The 23076-nt window shown below is 37.0% G+C and overlaps 1 protein-coding gene across 3 annotated transcripts in view; it reads right to left on the reverse strand.

The window, feature by feature from the left end:
• Positions 1–22513, reverse strand: part of LOC126202150 (serine-arginine protein 55) — a 46046-nt gene extending 23533 nt beyond the window's left edge. For 2 of the 3 annotated variants that reach the window (XM_049936842.1, XM_049936840.1), the window contains exons 1-4: positions 22359–22513; positions 21381–21507; positions 10734–10804; positions 754–840 (exon numbers count right to left, since the gene is read on the reverse strand). In XM_049936842.1, coding sequence (XP_049792799.1) covers positions 754–840; positions 10734–10804; positions 21381–21506 — 284 coding nt within the window. In that variant the 5' untranslated portion in view covers position 21507; positions 22359–22513. Of the gene's footprint in view, positions 1–753; positions 841–10733; positions 10805–21380; positions 21508–21548; positions 21673–22358 lie in introns of all 3 variants that reach the window. The other variant, XM_049936841.1, reaches the window with a different exon arrangement.
• Between the last annotated feature and the right edge of the window lie 563 nt (positions 22514–23076).

Consider the following 23076-nt stretch of genomic DNA (forward strand, 5'->3'; position numbering starts at 1 on the left):
ATACTAGACTAACAATTACAAGACAAAACAACATACCTGACACATTCCACAGCATTGGGTATCAATCATGGAATGGATATAAACATATACACAACTTACTAAAATGCCAAGAAACACACATGGAATTATTTTTTCACAAACACCGCGCACATCACTTCCATAGATTTCATAAATGAAATGCCACATTCATTGCAAAATTTATGTAACTGTCGCAAAACTCATTTTGTCTACAATCCACTACACAAGACTTATTTTTCTGCCAGATTGGAAACTCATTCCATAAACTTCACTGCCACTTTTTCCTTCAGAAACTAGAAACATATAAAATACTTTAATATCAATGATGTGTGTGAAGTATGATAGAAAAACCTGTTTTGGACGAACATTTAATCAAAATCACGTCACTGGACCAGTTATTCTGGTACAGACACAATATAAGCACTGCACATGACACACCAATGCCGTGACAATCTATGCACTGTCCCATTTACTGTCCCCTGCATAAAAAAACAATAGTATACATAAATTCTCAAACTGCCAAGAATAATCCACTGAAGAATGTAACATTCTTTCAATGCCACAAATGTGTCATCCAGTTTCTCACCTCCAAAAGCAAACTAATTTCTTTGCAACCTGTTATGTCTAGTTACTCACAATGACGAATATTTAGAAAGTTATCAGAAAGAATGTTACACACGAGTTACATATATGTTATATACATTACGTAAGAAAATTTCAAATAAAACTACTCACCTATCCATCCACGAAGATCTTCTAGGCCCAACTCCCATATAGCTGCGTTCTCGTCGTGCAATACCCCTTGCATGTTCAACAATAACCCTGATAAAAGGAAACAAAGTCCAGTAGAAGCAAGATCCAGAAGTGCTAACACACAAAAGTGCACAGTTTGGAGGAAGACAAAACACACAATTTTCCAAGTACCTTTCATAAAATTTGAATAAATAGAGATTCAAGTAATGTGTGAACTGTGAAATGCAAGGAAGCAAGCCTGGCTACCACGAACAGCCACTGGGTGAGGACTGGGGAGGATTCAAGTCCCACCTTCCCTGCCTCCCACAGTGTAAACACCTTAACCCATGCTTCACGAATCAGCAAAAGCACTAGTCATTCAATACACAGGTAATAATCACTTAAATATTTGTAATCAAACTGAAAATTCGCGTATTGACTAGAAGTATGAAAACCACAATGGCCAAAACAGGAACTTCTCTGGTAGTTAACATTCACAATTTCTTACAATCATGAAAGGAAAACTTTCTTCCGGACATGATATTGTGAATGTCATTTTCTCAGCATTTCATACATACAATGGTAATTTATTTTTCTGAAATGTATGATTTGCATCACATATTGCAGATGAATTCCAAGCTAGCTTTTATGATGCAAAGAATAGTTGCAAATATTCTCTTCATGGTGACATTCTGTGTAAAATACCAGACTAACAAGTGACAGTACATTACAGTCAACATCACTGATGCCTTTGGCATTATTTGGCTTTATGACAGTCTAGTGTTTTACAGTTATTTATTAGTATTCAAAGTTATTCAGATCCAATTCTGGCTTCCCTTTAAAAAATTTCTGGCCATAATGAATGAGCACACCAACCACTTTGAAGCATTTTAGATTTTGGATTGGCCCAAATGATCTTGTGACCCTCCACTGCAGAAATAATTCCTTACAATGAAGTATAGGGTAGCACAGATGAGGAAATGACAATGGCAGAAAAGAGCCATCAGGCGTCAGATGAATGTCACGATTTGTCAATGACAATAAGTTTCAAACCCAACAGGAATTGCTGGCCCATTTCAAGTGGTTTCCAATATAGCACTGCAAAAGGAACTATGTACAATGACCATCTGGAGCCAGGTATCTAAAAAACACCTCTGTTTACTGCAGCACACAACTGACCATTTTTAATAGTGCAAAAAACAAACTGGATTGTAGCTGACTGGAGGCTTGTTTTATGATAAGAGTTTTGATTTTGCCTCTTTTGAAACGACGCAAGTGTAGAATTCCCAATAAAGTGTTTCAATCTCATTTTGTGGAGGGTGTAGTTAGACTAGAACTGGCATTGTGGCATTTTGGAGATGTTTTTGTACCTTGTGTTTGGAATTATTCAGGTGACCACAAACATGAACCAAGATCTTTAATTCAACAGCTTAGGTCACCTAGTGCTGCCCTACTCCTACTATTCATGATGAGTATACTGGCTTTAAACTTTTTGTCTGGTGCCACCTGTCTATTTTTCCTGGTCCACTACTCTATTACTAAAAAACTGCATCGTCCACCCTGGTTGCTTGTTCGATTTCGTTTTCACCTTCACATGAAGAACTAGTGAAAATAATCAAACATTAAAAAATAACAGAGCACCTGGCGAAGATGGAATTATTGCAGAATTATGACGTAACACCAAAGTGCCGAATAATACCAGAAGCTTGGAAAACGGAAAATCCCAAAAGAATGGAAGATATCTCAATACAGCCACTCCACAAGAATGAATACAAAATAGGCCCGAACAATTACAGTGTGCTATCACTTCTTCCAGTAACTCCTCTCTAATGTTTTATGCTCAACAGAGAAAGCCAACCTACAGATTGGACAGTACCAGTGACAATTCAGGAGAGGAGATCCTGTATTGAACAGATCTGGAACCAAAAACCATACTACCCACCAGACAATGCCAGAACACTACCATCACATTTATGGAAGACAAAAAAGGTTATTTTAATAGCCTAGAAGAATTACGAGCTGACAGAAAGAACAACGCCATCATCCATGGAACTTTTATCTGAAATCATCTCAAAAATGACACTGATGGGAGAAATCTCAAACTCATTCGAAATTCACACAGGAGTGACAAGGGGACAGTTTATCAGCACTCAAGTTCAACACTGTACCGGAAAAATAATCAGTGAATGAGAAAATTATGTCGAACAAATCTACAATGAAAAAGAAAAAGTCACTGAAATGCCTTGCCTTTACTGGTGACCTTGTTATATTAACCAACAACAACGATGAAGCCAAACTAGCCCTAGATAAGCTACACGAAATCTCTAAAACTGGGTTCCAAATATCCTATGAAAATAACTCAGTATATGGACACCAAATCAACTGGAAAACATCACTGAAAACACAGTACGGAAAAATCTCAAAAGGCCACACATTTTAAGTACTTAGGAGAAGCCATTCAACCCACAAGAATGAACTCAATCTCCAACACAGAAAGAATATTCAAACTGCAAAAGCTGCACGAACTGACATGGAATTACAACCCTGTAATGCAAAACTGCAGCACTACAACAATATTGTTTTACCTGTTGTGCAGCAGAAACCACAGTTTTTTGACAGACGACAAATTCATAATAGAGAAACAAGAATGCAAAATTCTTAGAAAAATGTATGGCACTGTTGTCTAAGATGGTGTTTATTGTTTGATCCTGTATTGCAATCATGAATCCTTCTGTCTCACTGTATATATTGCCTTTTCTTAGCCATGTGTTGGATGCGTCTTGATCGATGTGTGGCTGTGTTAGATGATACGGGTGCTTGCCATGAAGTGGTTTCTTTTTCCAATTTACTTTCTTCGTATCTGTTGATGTTATGTGGTCTAAAGGGTTGTAGAGGTGGTTATGAAATTGTAGTGGTGTAGCCGATGTATTTACATGAGTGATTGCTTTGTGTATTTTGCTAGTTTCTGCTCGTTCTATAAAGAATTTTCTTAAATTGTCTACCTGTCCATAATGTAGGTTTTTTATATCGATAAATCCCCTTCCTCCTTCCTTTCTGCTTAATGTGAATCTTTCTGTTGCTGAATGTATGTGATGTATTCTATATTTATGGCATTGTGATCGTGTAAGTGTATTGAGTGCTTCTAGGTCTGTGTTACTCCATTTCACTACTCCAAATGAGTAGGTCAATATTGGTATGGCATAAGTATTTATAGCTTTGGTCTTGTTTCTTGCTGTCAATTCTGTTTTCAGTATTTTTGTTAGTCTTTGTCTAAATTTTTTTTAAGTTCTTCTTTAATATTTGTATTATCTATTCCTATTTTTTGTCTGTATCCTAGATATTTATAGGTATCCGTTTTTTCCATCGCTTCTATGCAGTCGCTGTGGTTATCCAATATGTAATCTTCTTGTTTAGTGCGTTTTCCCTTGACTATGCTATTTTTCTTACATTTGTCTGTTCCAAAAGCCATACTTATATCATTGCTGAATACTTCTGTTATCTTTAGTAATTGGTTGAGTTGTTGATTTGTTGCTGCCAGTAGTTTTAGATCATCCATGTATAGCAAATGTGTGATTTTGTGTGGGTATGTTCCAGTAATATTGTATCCATAATTTGTATTATTTAGCATGTTGGATAGTGGGTTCAGAGCAAGGCAGAACCAGAAAGGACTTAATGAGTCTCCTTGGTATATTCCACGCTTAATCTGTATTGGCTGTGATGTGATAATATTTGAATTTGTTTGGATATTAAGTGTGGTTTTCCAATTTTTCATTACTATGTTTAGGAACTGTATCAATTTAGGATCTACTTTGTATATTTCCAATATTTGTAGTAACCATGAGTGGGGTACACTATCAAAAGCTTTTTGGTAATCAAGGTATGCGTAGTGTAGCGACCTTTGTTTAGTTTTATCTTGATATGTCACCTCTGCATCTATTATCAGTTGCTCTTTACATCCTCGTGCTCCTTTGCAACAGCCTTTTTGTTCTTCATTTATAATTTTGTTCTGTGTTGTATGTGTCATTAATTTCTGTTTAATGATTGAAGTTAATATTTTGTATATTGTTGGTAGGCATGTTATGGGGCGATATTTAGCTGGGTTCGCTGTGTCTGCTTGATCTTTAGGTTTCAGATAAGTTATTCCATGTGTAAGTGTATCAGGGAATGTGTATGGGTCTGCAATGTAACTGTTAAATAATTTAGTTAGATGTGAATGTGTTGAGGTGAACTTCTTTAACCAGAAATTTGCTATTTTATCATTTCCAGCGGCTTTCCAATTGTGAGTAGAATTAATTGCTTGGGTGACTTCATGTTGCAAAATTATCACTTCAGGCATTTGTGGTATCATCTTGTATGTGTGTGTTTCTGCTTGTATCCACCGTGCATGCCTGTTATGTTGTACCGGGTTAGACCATATGTTGCTCCAGAAGTGTTCCATGTCTTATGTTTGTTGGATTATTTATTTTAATGTGTGTGTTATCTATTGTCTCGTAAAATTTCTTTTGGTTTGTGTTGAATGTTTCGTTTTGTTTCCTTCTATTTTCACTTTTTTTGTATCTTCTGAGTCGTTTGGCTAATGCTTGTAATTTCTGCTTCTTTTCGTCTAATTGCTCTGTCGCTTCTTGTTGTGAGATTTTACCTAACCTTTTTCGTTTTTTTTCCGAGATTTCATTTCTTATAAATTGTGTTAGCTGTCCGATGTCTTTTCTCAGTTTTTCTATTCTGATCTGTAGCCTGTGTTGCCATGCTGGTTTTGTGGGTTTCTTCTGTGTGTTGGTTGGTTCTGATCTCTGTCTAGTGTGTATATTTAGTGTAGTGAGTGCTCCTATATAAACCAGTAGTTGTAACTCTTCCGTAGTTGTGTTTTCATTTATTTTGTTGTGTATGATTGTGTTGATAGTTTTTATTGTTGTTTCGACTTGTGGGTTATTTGGTGGTCTATGCAAGAATGGTCTTATGTCTGTATTTGTGTCTTTGTATTCTATATATGTCAGCTGAAATTTTTCTTCTATATCTAACATGTGTGTCACTTCGTGTTCTATTTGTGCTTGTTCTGGTGGCTGTCTTAAGATTTCGTTTTCCTCTGATTGTTTAATTGGTGCGTGTTGTTCTTTGTTTGTTTGCTCTGGGATGTTTGAGTCCATTACTGTATTTTCTTCTTCTGATTGCACATTATTTTGTTCCAGTATTTGTTGTACTTGTTGTTTGATGTTTTCTAATTCTGACTGGGGTATCCTGTTATTTTTGATTATTACACGGATCTGATCAGCTAGTCGTTGTTCTGTTAAAAATTTTAATTCTGGGTATCTGGTAATAAATGTTGTGTATACTTGTGATCTGTATCCAGTTGTGTTGGTTCCTAGGTTTGTTGCTTGGTAATAACAGAACATGAGGTGTCGATTAACTTCATCTGACCATCTCATCCTCTGTCTTTGTTCTCCTTCTAGGGTGGTTGCAGGAAGCATATCCTGCAAAACACCTCTATTTGGATTTAAATCATTTTCCAGTTGGCTAGCAGTGTCGTTACCATTGTGGGCGGGCATAGGGTTCAAGCGTCGTCCCCGACCATGACGGCGCTTGTCCGAGGCTTCTTTAGTTCTGTCCTGAACCAACTAATCACACTAAAGGGGGGTTAGCCCTATTAGTGGTTTGTTCTTTTCGTCGCCTTTTACGACTGGCAGAACATACCGGAGGCCTATTCTTTATTATTATTATTATTATTATTGTGATCAATTATTAGTATTCCCCGATAGACATCTGCTGCTTGAGTATGAAAGCAGCATGTGTATGTAGTCTTCAGATCTTCATCGCAGCAATTTATCAAGTTGTAAAACAAGATGGATATCTCTGGGACACTCCATTGTAGATTATCAAACAGCTCCCTGTCAAACACCTTCAAAACAGTCTTTGTGCACCAAGGTGTATGTGGGCAAACACTGTCATCAATAAGCAGAACACCTGCACCAAGCATTCCACACCACTTGCTATAAACAGCCCATCACAATTTCTTCAGTGTTTCACAGTAATCATCAGTGTTCATAGTTTCATCTCTGGCCAGGAGGTCTATGAGCAAAATGACATTTCTGACCCAGAACATCGATACAACTCATTTTCTGCAGTGACAGTCTGTTTGAAATTTGTCTTTATCAGGGATCCGCTGTGATGCCAATGCACTGACTGCTGCTTGGCTTATTGGATAAAGTGAGTAACTCTCATGACGACCCTGTTGGACGTTTTGCAGAAATGTCGATGTGACTTCTAAGCAGTCCATTTTGTGTTCCGGTGAGGAACCCATTACTGTCATTGTGGTACTGTTGCAGGAATGTCAATGTTGCTTCTAAGCAATTCATTGTCATGTTTTTCAGCACCCACATGGCACACACTTTCGTGAACAGCAGATGCTTAGTGAATTATTTTATCCAAGGATCACGAAATCTACAGGAAATGGGTGCCGAGATGCGCAACTGTGGACTAGTCCGAAATGCATTGCTGCACCCTTTCCACGAGGTCCCCATTGATGAGGGACAGTGTATCGGCACTTTTATGAGCTTTGAAAAATTGCCTACACCAGCATCACACCATCTGTTTGCTCAGTACACTACACTAATTGACAGGAGATAAATTTCAATTGACACTACGCTTCGTGCATTAAGAAAATACTTGATTGAATCCAGCAGCTGGCAGCAGCAAGAATAATCGTTATTTTCAACCCCTGCTGCAGCTCTACTGACAACTGTACAGACTTGTCCAACCATTTTACAACTGTTACATAATAGCTCTGTTGCACACGTGCTATATTTCCAACTGAATCGGTGTACTTTATAAAGAGAAAAAGGAAGAGGAGGAAAAATAGACAACAGCTTCTGTATTCGTACATTTGAGGATCCATTTCTCTTTGTTGTAATAAAAGAAAAAATTTTACAATAGATGAGTGTAAACTTATACTATGGTACTTTTGAAATATATCTGAATCCATTGTGCACTACCTTTTGTAACTGAATAGTTCCCATATTGTGAATAAATCATTCATGTATGAAACTGTATTGGTCAAACTTAATAATTTTGAAACATGTTACAAGCAGAGTCAAGTCAAAATGAACATAACACAGTTTACTGCAAACACAAAAAAATTGACTTTATGTAGAAATTTATGACAAGGCCCAATTTCTGGGAGGGACTAGGAAGAACTACTGTATTTCTGAATATGTGCAAAAATAAATAAAAATGAAGATGGAAAAGAAAAATTGAGAGTTTAGACTAATATTAATTTCACTGGTAACAAGTGGACAAAGCGCTCAACAACAAGGGTAGCAAGAACTATGCTGAACAAATCAATGGTAAGAACCAGTTGGCAGATTTTCCGTCTAAGTCACTTGAGTGAGTTCAAATTAAGTGACTACAGAAAATGCTATATTGATCTATCCCATTTTAAATGAATATTGTCACTGGTCATAAACTACCACAGGATCCATGTTACTGAAATTCAGGTTTTGACAAACCCTTCTTTTAGAAAATGTGTGCTTTTAAGGAATAAATACAGTGAAACCTCTATGTAACGTTTATCAAGGGACCACAAATTCTGAACACTGTATAGAGGAAATTACCATAAAGAGGAAGGATTCCAAATAATAATTATGGGGCATTACTGGAGATCGAGATACCACTAATCAGCTTTGACAAGTGGTGCCATAGATGACATTTTAAACTTTCACAATCCTGTAATATGATATTCATTTGCAAATGATCAATGTATCAAATGATTATTTTGTAATTAAAACATGGGGCCCAGTAGGTGGATGGGTGAAAGTAAATGGCCACAATAAGATCGCAAGCAGAATGTGCATCATTTGTAACGCGACCAAGTTCTGCCGCTGACATATATAGTCGGGACCGAAAAAAACAGATGTAACAGAGGAAAACATATGGAGGAACATTATAAAGAGGTTTCACTGTATTAAATGTTTTGCAAACTGAAACCCAGTTATGACCAAAGTCCTAACACTTTCAAATGAGCTAAATGAAACTTAATTCACAATCGGTTCTTTTTTGCTGTGAGGTACATAATAATTGCTGATCGGTAAGTTGAACAAGCATATTTATGCGAATAGGTCACATGATTTGACATCACAAAAAACTTTGCCATCAGGTCTTAGCACAGAAACTGATCATATTGTGTTTATTGGAGTATAATTCTACACTGGAAAGTTCATGAAGTTGTTACAATCATATACAGAAAGCCTAAACTTCAACATAAGCTCAAAATTATTTGCTACATTGAAGACAATCTGAACGTTAAGCTCTTTGACATGGCAAATATGACTGTGTACCATTACCTGCACAGAATATGATGTGTGCACATTTTTAACATGGAACAATTAAATATTTCAAAAAATACACATCAGATCATAAAGTTTCCAGATGATGACTTAATATTTGCAATCTTTGTTAAAACTGACAGTCTAACCCTCTCACAGGGGTCAACCATTTATTTTCAAATCTGAATTGCCTTCTTCATTGCAGATTCAGATTTCACACCAAAAAATACCTGGAATTTAACATTTTTCTTCCATTCAGGGTAGATGGGATTGTAATAAAAATTCAATTTCTCCAGTTTTTCCAATTAAGAACAGACTTATTTGCTTCTATTTCACATTTTCAATAAAACAAACTTTTTGTTCTAAACATTTAATATTCTTGTTAAAAATTTTATTCAGTTTTCTAAATTTAATTGCATAATAATAAAACTTTTACACATATTTAAAAATCTGGCTCCCTTTGGGGTTGATTTCAGTGGGTCCCCACACCATCCAAATGCTCTATTTTGACGAGTCCCTTAAACCTCACCATCATGGTGACAAATTTCGGAGTATTCTGTCCAACCATCGTAACTCTCACATCTGTTACTGCAGCATGAAACACAAATGGAAAAAAAAATGCTTCAGGTAAAACCCAGGCACTTTTTGGAAAAGAATCTGAATATGCAATCAGAAATGGGTTCCCATTTGAAAATGGGAGGGGTTAGGAGATTAACAGGTTTAGCACAGACTGATGTCCCTTTGAAAATAACTTTTCATATGAAACTTTTTTTCGTACAATGTGTATTTTTTCAAGATATTTAACTCTTCCCTACTCTTTCAGCCTTCACATCAGGCCACAGAAAATTTCAGTTTTCATGTCAAAAGTCACACATGGCCACGTTTTTCCTGCCTTATTGGAATAAAATACAATCAATACCCCAAAGCTATGAAGATTCCAGCTTTCAATAAAATCCACAAAAGCATAGTTTTCCCATGGAGGTAATGGCACTAACAGATTGAGGTTCAGGTGACTGATGACTTCAAGACTGACAACTACAATTACCGGACCAAACTCAGCAGTTTTATTGTTACCAAGACTAGGCTAATGCAGGTGTACAGCTGCCTGAAATGTACAGTTAGCTCATGTACTCCCCCAGTTTATTCCTCAGTTATGACATAACGTGGGAAACTGCGCAGCTAAACTGAATATGTGTAGCTTTCTTAAGGACTTAGAAAATCATCCTCTTACTAACAGAGGGAAAAAACAGAATAAGTAGCTGCTGTAAACTATCTTACCAAAATTTAAGTGGAGAACAAATTACTTTGCCACGTCAAATCGAATATGAGCCCAGAAATTTTTCAATGTTTATGGAACGGTCATATTTTATTACTGGGGGAGGGGAGTGGGAATGTCACAAAAGCAAATCATCACAGTTCATATCTAGTTCACCAGCATTTCTTCACTTCAAAATTTGTGTGCACCATGCATCCAAAACAGTCCAGCAAACCTAACATATTTAATTCTGTTTACATTCTGCAATTATTAAGTATGGATAGTACAGTTATTCAATGAACTTTGTCCAACCAAAATATGTTCCATAACAGTATTAAGCCACTCATTTATAGGTTGTGTATGAAGTAAAAATAAAAATAGACGAGTCCCAGGTAATTTTTGGGAATATTTACCTCTCTCCAAGTAGCTCTTTTCCATTGAGTTCATACACGGCATCATCTGCATCTCTATAATCATCAAATTCCTAGAAACAAACAAACAAGAGTTACGAGTTGTTACATTCATTAACAGGGCTTTATCAACAATAGATATGCAACAAATTCTTTTAATGCTGTACTGTATGACATTTTGCATATTATATCCTGGAGGTTCAGCATCTACCTCTCATTCTCACATTCATAAACACTTTGGTGGCAAGATGATGAATGAAAGTAGATCACTAAGACAGACTCAAAACAACAAGCACTTTTCTTTCTTAAAATCAGTAAACACAAGCAGTAACTATGGGATATGCTATTCAGCAACCAATTTCTTTCATCAATCTTCCGAAGTTTAAAATTGCAGTGATTTCGTACACAGTATTTCACAGGAGCAAGCCTACAAAGTAAATACTATATACCACACTTCATTCTAGAAATTATACAAAAAATACAGAATACGACTGCATTAAATAACGTGTCAGCACTTGGAAAATTGCTGGTATTTTTTGAGAGATTTCTTCCTTCAGCTCAACCATATGCTGACAACATTTATCTTAAGCCGAGCTTACAAATCAACTACTGCTAAAACATTTCTTTTGTTAACCAATTGCAAGACCTGTCATTGCAAGCCCTGTCTTACTTCTGGAATTGCACATTATTTGGTCTGAGAGAAAAATGTTATGTACTATTAAAATTACACTAATCAGCTAGAGCATTATCACCACCACCATGACCCATCCAGGTGCTAATGTCACATAGTGAGACATGCATGGTGCACATAGTATCACTGAGCATACTGTCTGTTTTGAATAAGAAAGGCAGACAAACTGAATCTCACCGCAGATTGCAGAGCATTTCGGAAACTGCAAGACCCGTATGGTGTTCGAGCAGTGCTGTGGTATCTTCAACACAAGATGTGGGGTTGGGCAGCCACCCTTCATTACACGTCTGATGTCATAGGCTGGGCAGACTAGTAAAACATAACAGATGGCGAATTTTGGTGGAACTAACCTCAGACTTTCATGCTGGACAGAGTGCAAGTGTATGAACACACAGTGCACTGAACATCCTAATGAGGGGCCTTTACAGCCAACAACCTATACATGTACCAATGTTAACACCACATCTGCAATTATGACAAATGGGCATGATCATCAGCACTGGATGTTAGGCACACATGGTCTAGGGCATGAATCAGTTGTCTTAAGGGGAACAGCTCCTTGACACCTGTGCTGCAGGATGGAGACAAGTTGGGAGCTCAAGCAACACACCATGACAATCATGGAGCATCTCACACTGGTTGCAAACCACGTACACCCCTTCATGACTTATGTTTCCCAATGACAGTGCCATTTTTCAACAAGATAATGCACTATGTCACGGTCAAGAGTGGTTTGATGAACACAGTGACGACTTCCAATTAATGTGCTAGCTCCCCCAATTTGCTAGATCTGAACCCAATCAAACATATCTGGGATGCAATTGAATGTGGCGTCAGAGCTCCTGGAATTAGATGGTTTGTGTGTGCCAACTCCCTCCAGCGACCTACCATGGCCTCATTGCTTCCATGCCTCAACGATCAATGCTGTTCTCTGTGCCAAAGGTGGATATACCAGCTACTATGCAGGTGGCCAATGTTCTGGCTGATCAGTGTACAAGTAGCTACACCTTTATCATGCAACAGGGTTAAGCAGTCCATCAGCATATCCTATCCTACTTGATTTACAAGTTCACAGAATGTGATTTTCTTTTAAAAAATATTAAATCTGCATTTTTTAGCTTTCAGTGGGCTTACATTGGTCACAGATCATTGCTATGCTGTTGTAGTTTCATGTTGGACCACAAAATTTCTAGCGCGCGTGCGCACGCACGCACAGACTTTCCAAGGGACTTTAAAAACTAGTTGAATATGCAAGAAAGATAATTTTAAGCAGTAAATATTACTGGCACGGTGCTTAAACCAAAAACATTTGGGCAACACAGCAAAGTGAGTACTTAAATGCACTAAGTAGTGCTAGAAGAGGCCAAGCGCATGCACAGTAGAGTTTGTCTTGCGAAACTACAGTACTCTCTGCTAGCAGGTAAGTGAATGGACACACAACTAGCGTTTAGCAAGTTGAAAATTTGGATTGGACATGAACCATGCCCTGATGGCCAAGGCAGTTCAGACAACCACTCATGTTAAGTGTAAGATACAGGTTTGAGTACTAGCATGGCACAAATTTCCAACTGTCACCACTGAATTCTTTTCACACCCGATTGCTGCTGGTGTTGTCTTTCCTTCAAACTATATGTGAATGCTACTTTTCACTTCTGAAGTAAACAGCTACCACAATGGACAGTTTTAGGCAACAATAGACTTTTAGCATTCTTCTGTAACCATTTCAGTTAATTTCATCAGTGAAGTGACATGTTTCTCTTTGCAGTCTGCAAGTGTAATAACTTTCTCAGTAGAAGAATTTAAACTGTGGATGCATATGTGAAAATAGGTTTGATTAAGGGAACCTGCGAAATATTCCCTGTAGAAGACTACCAGCAAAGAGAGCAACACAGCCTGTACAAAAATTTGAACACCTATGGATCTGCGCAAAATGTAAAACAAGGAATTCCTTCAGTTTACACGCCAGAAGTTATTGCAGACATTGGTCAAATAATTATTCAGAGCCCACAGAATTCTACAGAGCACAAAGGAGTCTCCATATAAATTGGCTCAAAAGCAGCATGTAAGTAGGAGTAGTTGCCAGCCAATATAGAATTTTTTTTTTTTTTTATATCATGTCAGGGTAGCGCCAGCAATTATGGGAGGACTACAGAAACGTAGATTACTGCACATGGCTTCTGAATAACATCAACAATGGTTCGTTAGACCCTTTCCATTACATCACGAGTGATAAAGTCATCTTTTCGGTCAAGTTAATTCACAAAACATTAGGTACTGTGTAATGGAGAATCCTAACAATGTGTGTCGGCAACAATTCCATAATGAAAACAACAGCATTTGGTGCAGTGTAACACAAACGTGGATAGTTGGACCGATATTTTCTTTTACACCACCCTCAACACAATTGCGTACATGGAAATTTTCAATACATTTTATGCTCAACTCACTGAATATGAAGGACAACACTGCTTCTTACACCAAGATGTGGCAACATGCCACATCAATAAAGTATCCCTGGAACGAGTCCACAAAGTCTTCACCATGTTCATTAGATCTAACATGATTTTTTTCCTTGTAGGCACACTTAAGAGCAAAGTCTGTGAAACAAATCTACATGCAATACCGAAACCGAAAGGCATCATCAGCCGTGAAGTTGCCACCGTCATTATCTGAACTTTACGCCGGGTGTATCTGAATATGGTTATATGAGCACAGCTGTGTATTGATGTTGCAGAAGGTCATTTTGGACATCTATAAATGTAATTTTCACTGTTTTTTATTGTAAATAAATGTTAAGTCCATTTCAGCTCTTCGTTTTGTAATTTCACTTCATTTCCTTCATACTTAAACAGGCTACTTTTATCTGTGCCACATTCTACAGTCATATTTGTGCTGACATGCCCCACTCGAACTTTTTAATAGAAACAATGACAATATCTACAAAAGGTTTCTTCTGGTGATAGTCTGATAAGCATTTTCCTCATATTCATAACTTAAAGTATCTCTTCACAAAATTGATTCACTACATTGCGTAAAAATAATGCCTGTGTAATCATGGACTTAAGAACTATTTTTAAAAATGTTATGCCAATGAAGACCACAAATATCTATATCCAAAGCCACACAAACACCTGCAGAATGTCCACAGCATCCCTTAATCCCATCTCGTGGCTTCCCACACACCAGTAAGAACTCTAGTTTATGACCCACAACAACAAAGGTATCGAAAAAACTATATCACTACATCCTTCACCACTGCTTTGAATACTTAATTACACTGTGAAATGAAGGAAACACCACCGGAAGTCCTGTCTTCATCCCTAAAAGTAATAGTCTGTCAATCAATCTGCATATCATCTTAGTCCGTCATTATGCGACACATTCCGAATCTGAACACCCTAACACTGAAATGTATTTATCTTAGATCAGCAACGCATAAAAAACTGCATGTCAGTTTATCTTTATCTCCATTTTTTAAAATTTTTATCATCTAAATGTACAGTACTTTATAATGTGAAAGACAAATAGAAAAATGCCCATAAATGTAGGATATTTGTTATGATTTTTCTTTTACTATACAACATTTCAGTGACCAAGTTAATCTGACATAACTACATGGAAGAGCCACACAAAGGTCCAAATAATACTGGCTACGAACATCATGTACAAGGTGACATTTGTATGCAAAAAAGAAAAGCCTGAAAATTTAACTCTACGGTTAAAAATTAATTCAAGTCACACAGCAAAAACATTAAAGCACAACTGCATTGTGTTATGTTAAGAGCCATATGGCATAATGAAAATTCATGTAACTGTCATTCACTAATCACCATTGAAATATTACCAACTCAAGCGTTACACTAAACATAATGAAACAACATTCAATTAGGACTCAATTTTACTTTCACAAAGGCTAAAAATAGCATAATGTATTACAACTGAAAAAAATGAAAATAAAAAAGTAACACACACACACACACACACACACACACACACTCACACACACACACTCACACACACACACTCACACACACTCACACACACTCACACACACACACACTTATTCAAAGTACTTCAAAAGGCTTTGACTAGTGAAGTAACATTAATTTCTCAAACACTCAATTACATATCTCTCACATCGGTCATTATATCTCAAACTTGAGAAGTCAAGCTTATACACAGGCTTGCCACCCTCCTCCTCGTTAGCCAATGTGAAACAGGGACATGACATAGTACACAAAACACCCCCCACTTCATGTAGCAATGTAACTATCACAATTTTGTGACTTTTTAAAAGTCTTCCCATGAAACTATGGAACTACTACTGTACACCAGCTTCGAATAAAGGCTTGTTACCTTTATTTACTGCAAGCACTATGTTCACTTATATTTTAGAAGCTTTTGCAGAAATGGTGACCATTCACTTCATATCTTATCTTTTTGCCATGGGGAAATGGAAGTAAGATTTACATTCCAGGGACAAAATTTTAATGTTGGCTGTATGTACAGTTATTAACAGAGTACCCTCTGCCACACACTATACAGTGGCTTGCAGAATGTCAATGTGCATGGAACGATCTATCATTGTACTATTCTTTGATGCCCTTCTCCAAGCTGCTTAAAAATGTTTGGTTGGTGCACTACTCTGGAGTGCTGCAGTTTCATATTATTCTGAACAAACATGCTTCAATTCTTGGTCAGTTTTCCATATGGTGAGGACAGCTGATTAATAATCCCCTAGCAGGCAATATAGACTTAATACCACACCATCTCAACACTTAAATAAACCCTAGGTCATGTAACAATATTATATTCACACACTTAATGTGCTGATTTATATCAAGTGGAAATGCGAGATTTTTCATTCCACTGGTACTTGAACACTAAAGTGAAATTAAATACATTGTATCTATAAAATCCAATGATATTTTAGCAGAACACTAAATGCTTTCAACTGAACCCTGTAGTGGAACTCCACTGTTAACAGTATACCTGGATCAGAATAACAACGTGATTGACATCTAGCTGTTTACAGCACTGATACCACAGCAACAGACAATCAGAAAACACACACGGTCGCACCTTCTGTTCCACTGTCAAAATCTCTCTCTGCTAACACTACTATATCCAGTTGCAGACAGCAACATAAACAATAGTTACACATTTCACTGGGTGCTTTGTTTCTCTAACGCGTTTATCTCTCACTCGCACTACAGAATGGCAGCAGCTTGCAGCTAAAGCGTGTAGTTGCTGAACAGAAATTCAGTGATCATCTCTTGTTTTGCACAGTCAGATACATGAGTTTGTGTGCTTGGTACACACGTATTTTGAGAGGAAGAGGCAACAATGCGACTACTACCTCTAATGAAGGTACTCTGAAGTACTGCAGACACTTTTGAAGATATTTAAGAACACTGCCTTCTAAGTTTATAAGGAAAAAATACTGTGCAAAAGAGGAAGAGCCTGGTTCATCTAAGCTATGGGCACATGGTAAGAAGACAGAACCACAAGTAGGAACTTTAACTCAATTCAACAAGAAGCCATTTGTCACCACATGTATGGATATTATGAGAAAAGAAGCCCATAACTGTTATAATCTTCAAAAGGCAGAATTATTGGAAGGCAACAAGACTCCTTTTTCAAAAAATCAGCAAAATCATCACTCTTTGGTACAAAAGCATCAATGGACAGAAAATTATAATGAATAGGTTATACAGCATGACACTTGATTTTTAAGAAACATTGTTAGAAGTGCCATTTGAAGAGACTGTGTGGCTCGACAAAATATGGATGAACTTCAGTCAGTCCATCAGAAAAATCAGAAGAGAGGACAAATGACAGAATGTGTGGGAGTTATGCTGTTCCCAGGGGAAAGGCTACAAGAATTATTGTCCTGAACACACAAGCTTTACCTGGTTTCATATCTATCTGCCTCCTCTTATAAATCAAGGAAAGTGATTACAGTGAGATGATGACCCATGATAGTTTTCTGACATGGTTTATAGTGCAACTGCTGGGAAACATACTGGCCATCTGTCATAATGGATGTACTCCATAGCAATCTGTTATTGAAGACTGAAACTCCAGCCGAAGACTGAAACTCCAGCCATAGTAATGAAAGAGCCAAAATTGTTGAATGGTTAAAACACTGCAATGTAAAAGTTCAGAACAATTTATGAAACACTGAGCTCACGGAAACAGAAAAAAAAATAAGCCACAGTTTAGAAGTGTTGTGGACAAGGTGAATAAAGAACATGATCGTAGGTTTCTTATGCTTCCACATGTCACTGCTACTTCAACACCATCTAAATTCTTTGGTTGCAAATATATCATTAAATGGCAACAAATACCAAAAGCTTCACTGTGGCAGGAATTGAACTGTTAGAGGAAGCATTGATACAGATAATGTCACAGAAAAGGAGCAACATCGTAACCATATAGAAACAGTTGTTAAAGGTGCATTGTAAAGTGAGTGCATAAAGTAATATCGAAAATATAATTATACCACCGTGCAATTCTAGTCACCCTTCCACAGAACAGAGCACACATAAGTGTCAAGGAAGAAAATGACTGAACTACATAGCATTAACTCTTTGCCATAATTCATCTTATTTTTGTGTTTATGTTCCATGTTTTTGTTTGAATGGTGTCTCCCCATTTTCCCAACAAATCTCATCTTGTCATTAAGGAATAGCCCTTTGAACCAGTATGACATACTAGATGCATGCTACAGCTACTGGTAAGACTTAAGCAATTGAACTTACTGTAAATTTGTGCACTGCTGTATTTACATGAAACATCTGCCCTTTAAACACTCAACTGCTCTTTGCTCTCAATCACTTTCTTATTCTGACCCCCTTAGACCATTCAAGTTCATTGTTAAGTATCAATGCTTTCTGTTTCACCGTTGGAAATTTCATCAAATAAAAAGCTAAATTCCGTAACACCTGATGTCTCACCTACTCGCTGCTTTCAAACAAGCTATCCAAAATGGTGAGTTTATTCACAAGATTTTCCCGAAATTTCGTGGTTTGAGCAAGTTTTACTTTCTAGTGTCATGACAAACTCTGCAAGGAAAAAACAGACCTACCTTTCACTGAATTACTAAACAAAGGCCTGAAATTTCAATGTCAATCTAGAAACACGAATTCATGAAGGTAGGTACTTTTTTTTTTCAAACCTTTCACCTTTGCTTTTGAGAAAATTACAATTTCTCACATGTTACATTCCTTCGCACTCTCAATAATTCAATGAAGAATATATTTAGACCCCAAGAACCATAAAGACACCAATGAACATTTACAAGGTCTGAATGTGCTGGGTGTTGCTGTTAAGGTGCATCCACATGATGCCGTTTTTGCCATTTAACTCTGCGGAAACACACAACATTTCCGACTGTGCAACTACAAATGTGCATTTGTGCAAACATAATTTTCCCAAAGTGTATGCCATGTTAACTGTGCATTGCTTCCTGTGGTAAGTGGCAAGGTCTTACATTGTTCAAATGACATGCAACTGGCATCCACATGCGTTTTGTTGGTAGTATGTGAAACTTATGCTTGAAGATAATTATGTGCAAGAATGTCTTGACGTAAAGGAAAGCATGTTGAAATTTATAGATGATTACAGACAATGAGAAGTCGTATGGGATGCAACTCCTGAAGATTATTTCAAGAAAAAGTTTGAGAGCTTGTGCCCTGAGCAGTAAGATGTGTCTGATCATGTTCGTTTGAAGAGTAAGTCGAAGCAGGGAAACAGAATAATGCACCAACAAGTTTATGAAAAGTGTATGTGAAACCCATGGACAAACATGCACACTATTCACTTTCAGAGCAAGATAACTGAGGAGCCTGACACTTTAAAAAGGAAAGGCATGGCATCAATATCTCCTCAACTAACTACTACAAACTGAAATCAACATTGCTGCTGCAACAAATACAAAATTGGAAAATGCAACCTTCATTCCAGTGGAATCTGGAGTCCATAACATTCTGAAATTTGTCAAGTTCAAGGATACTAATCTGCATATAATCTACGACTGAAGTTGCACAAAGCATAAAATACACATGATGTATTGGAAGCCGATTAATTTGCACATAGAGTAAGTATCTGTGTAAAATATTTCTGTTTTGAGAACAGTTACTGAAATGTGAAATAAATAGTTCAAACTGGCATATAAGTCGCCAGTTACCAGCTAAGAAAATGTTACTGCCAACCTTACCACCGCTGTTTCCCCAAGCTGAAATTCCAAAATCTGTCACCTTAAACCTGCAAACAAATTGTCTATCACTACATATTGCTCATATACCAGTTATTTACATACTTTATCGAGTCACCTTGTTGCTTTCTTTTTTGTCACCTTTCCATCATGATCTCCCAAGGGGTGGGTACACAGCGGACTGCTTGCACAATGAGACAACGTGTGGAAATGAGAAAGCACACGCATACATTCATTGTTTCCAATAATTTTTGTGTATAAGCTTTTAATCCTGCGCATCTGTGATTGTGCACATGGAGAGAGGCAGTGAATGGACATACATTTATTGAGTAACAAACACAGCACATCAATTAACTTACTTCCCTTTCCCTATGCAACACCATAACGAACACTAACTCAGGCCCCCTCCCCAGAGAGGTTCATAATCCCATAAGACTTCCAGTAAATTCCACTATATTGAGAATCCTGGTATTTTAAAACATCTATTGGGACCAATTTGCATTTCCATCATGCTTCATACCCTCAAAACATGCATGTAACAGGAAGGATAATTTTAAATGGGATTACTGACATTCCTTCCAAAGCTAGAACTCTAGTTACATTACAGCATCAGGCCAAACACGCACTAAAATATCTGAGCCAATACACTATCCGTAAGATTACACAGATTTTGATTGTGCTTTTACACCTTTTCACAACTCAGTGTATCAACTACTCACCGAGTGCACATCTCTACACCTTCCATGAAATGATTAATTTGTAATGTCTGTATTAAACCATAAAAATCTATGCATATTTATACATAAAATTCTTTCACATAATGGAAAATCCACGATGGAATGAAACAATATTAAGAAAAGGAAAGTTGCTACTCACCATATAGTGGAGATGCTGAGTCACAGACAGGCACAACTAAAAGACTGTCACAGTGCGTGCGCAGGTGTGTGTGTGTGTGTGTGTGTGTGTGTGTGTGTGTTTTGACAAAGGCCTTACTGGCCGAAAGCTTTATTCTTAACAGTCTCTTTGTTGTGCCTATCTGCATCACATCTCCACTATAAGGTGAGTAGAAAATTTCCTTGCCATAATATTGTTAGAATATTTCACAAACTTGACACTGCACAGTCATGATTTGTGAGTGCAGTACTAGTTTATATTCTTTAAAGATATGTTACACTGCAATGATTTCCTTTTCTACTTAGTCCATGTATGCAACTACATTGTTCCACAGAATTCTGAATACTTGCTACTAAGCTATGTGATGCAATTATATATGAACATTTTCAATAGAATCACTCTTCTTCTATACGAAATATTTGCTTGAACTTCAAATGAAAAGAAAACTCTTGCATGTGATACAACTGGAATCTATTTAAAAAATGGAAAATATAAACACAGCATGATTTAATGTTTCCAAGGCTGCTGAACAACTGAGGTAAATGTTTCAACTACTGAATAATACACAGTTTTGATCACAACAAGGAATAACATTGCAGAAATTTTTAATCACAATGTTTCTCTTTAGTTTTGCCTTGGTGCAAAGGATTTGTAAAAACATAGGCATCAATCCTATCAGTGTTAGTGTGATAATTTTAAAAAGTCTCCAGATAACTAGTAAATTTTCACAGCAACATACAAGCAGCTTATGGCAGGATACTGGATGTTGACAATATTCAGTCAGTACCCACGAAAACAACTTTAATGCACTCGAAATTAATAATGTAAAATGGGAAACAATACTTACACAAAAGCCATACCCATTCTTGAGAAGTATATCACGTATTCGACCATAACCTCTGAAAAAGCGCTCAAGGTCTCTCTCTCTTACGCCATGCGGCAGGCATCCCACATACACCCTTGTGCCTACCATGCTGCAATAGACAAGAGGAAGTCATATTCAAATTATACTTACGACAAAGGCAAATCCATTCTTCATAGCGACTTCCTTGATTCTACCATATTTCCTGAAGAACTTCTCAAGGTCGCGTTCTCGAACCCGGTAAGTTAGGCCACCAATGAAAACTCTGGTGCCCATTCTTAAAGGAAATAAAAGCAGTCAATTACATCATAAGCCTCAAATCATCCCTACATCAGCCACTTAATTTGATTACAATCTTATTTAAAACTGCTACAAGGTGGCAGGAACGATAGGAAGTGGGGAAACAATAAATAAAATACGTCGCTCAAAAAACCCGCGAATGTAATTAATGATGATCACATAAATACCGAATATCGAAATTTATGATTTCCATTACTGACTGCTTGTAATTCCATACACAGCTTGTAAAAAATAGGCATCAAGTTTAGTTACCTAAGTTATACTAAAAGCTAAACATGTGCAAACAATTCCGAAAAGTATCTCAGAAAATGAAAACTACTTCCGTTTTTAATTTCCGAACCACATCATAAACAACGGGACATCCCGGTGAAAATTTTGCATCACGTAGGGTATTTACGCACAACCCACCACGCAAGCCCGGTGTTTACTAATGCTAACAGTTTATGATAAAATCTTTTGCTATTATATTGAATATAACTGATGGTCAGAGGTAAGAAACTACATGAATTAACTAGGTACAGCGTAAGGAAGGTACGTAACAGGTAAAACATTATTTTTACAAATTGGTCAGTGTAATGGCCACCAGGAGCCATGAGAGTTCTACTCAGAGATAACACTTGCACATACAAATTGAAATAATACTCTACAAGCGACCTTACTTACATTAACTGATCTCTTCCAGACTTCAAATACTTGGTAAAGAAATCAACAAACGTATAGTGTGTAAGCTTCTGAAACTACTACAACGCTTAAACATTTATTTCCAACACACCACACAAACCAACGCTTCCTCTATCAGGAGCCGGAAAGCAAGGAATTTTCTTGCATCCTTCTAAAGATATTCAACTAATATCACGGCACTTAGCGTCATCGAATAGTGTGGATTATCTTTGCCTGAAAGAGAATACGAAGGTTGCCTAATCTGAACATTACTTTTTATTTTTAAAAGTTAGACAGATGTTAATTTAGTCCAAGTAGTTAAGATAACAGATATTATGAAGAAACACATGGTGACCCAATATTTTTACGTTATCTAAGAATTTAAGAAAATAAAGGCTGATTCACAATCAACGTCAACGGAACGGTACGTAGCTTCAGGCGACTTACCGTCATCTTTTGTTCATACATTGGTGCCAATGTTGGTGTCATCATTGGCGAATAGTTAGAGGACAACTCCCACATATTGCAGCGGATATTCAGTTGAATTTGTATTGACCCAACGTAATCATGTCTGACGGCTGATGCATTTGTGGTTTTGAAAGTGCATAACTATATTTTTTCACTGTAAAAGAAAAAAAGAAAACACGTAAAAGAAGATGTTGGGTAATGACTGTAACACATACAAAAAAATACTCCCCTCTCAGACGATCTGTTACTTGAC

The sequence above is a fragment of the Schistocerca nitens genome, chromosome 1, assembly GCF_023898315.1.
Source record: "Schistocerca nitens isolate TAMUIC-IGC-003100 chromosome 1, iqSchNite1.1, whole genome shotgun sequence".
In the NCBI taxonomy this organism is placed as follows: Eukaryota; Metazoa; Arthropoda; class Insecta; order Orthoptera; family Acrididae; genus Schistocerca; species Schistocerca nitens.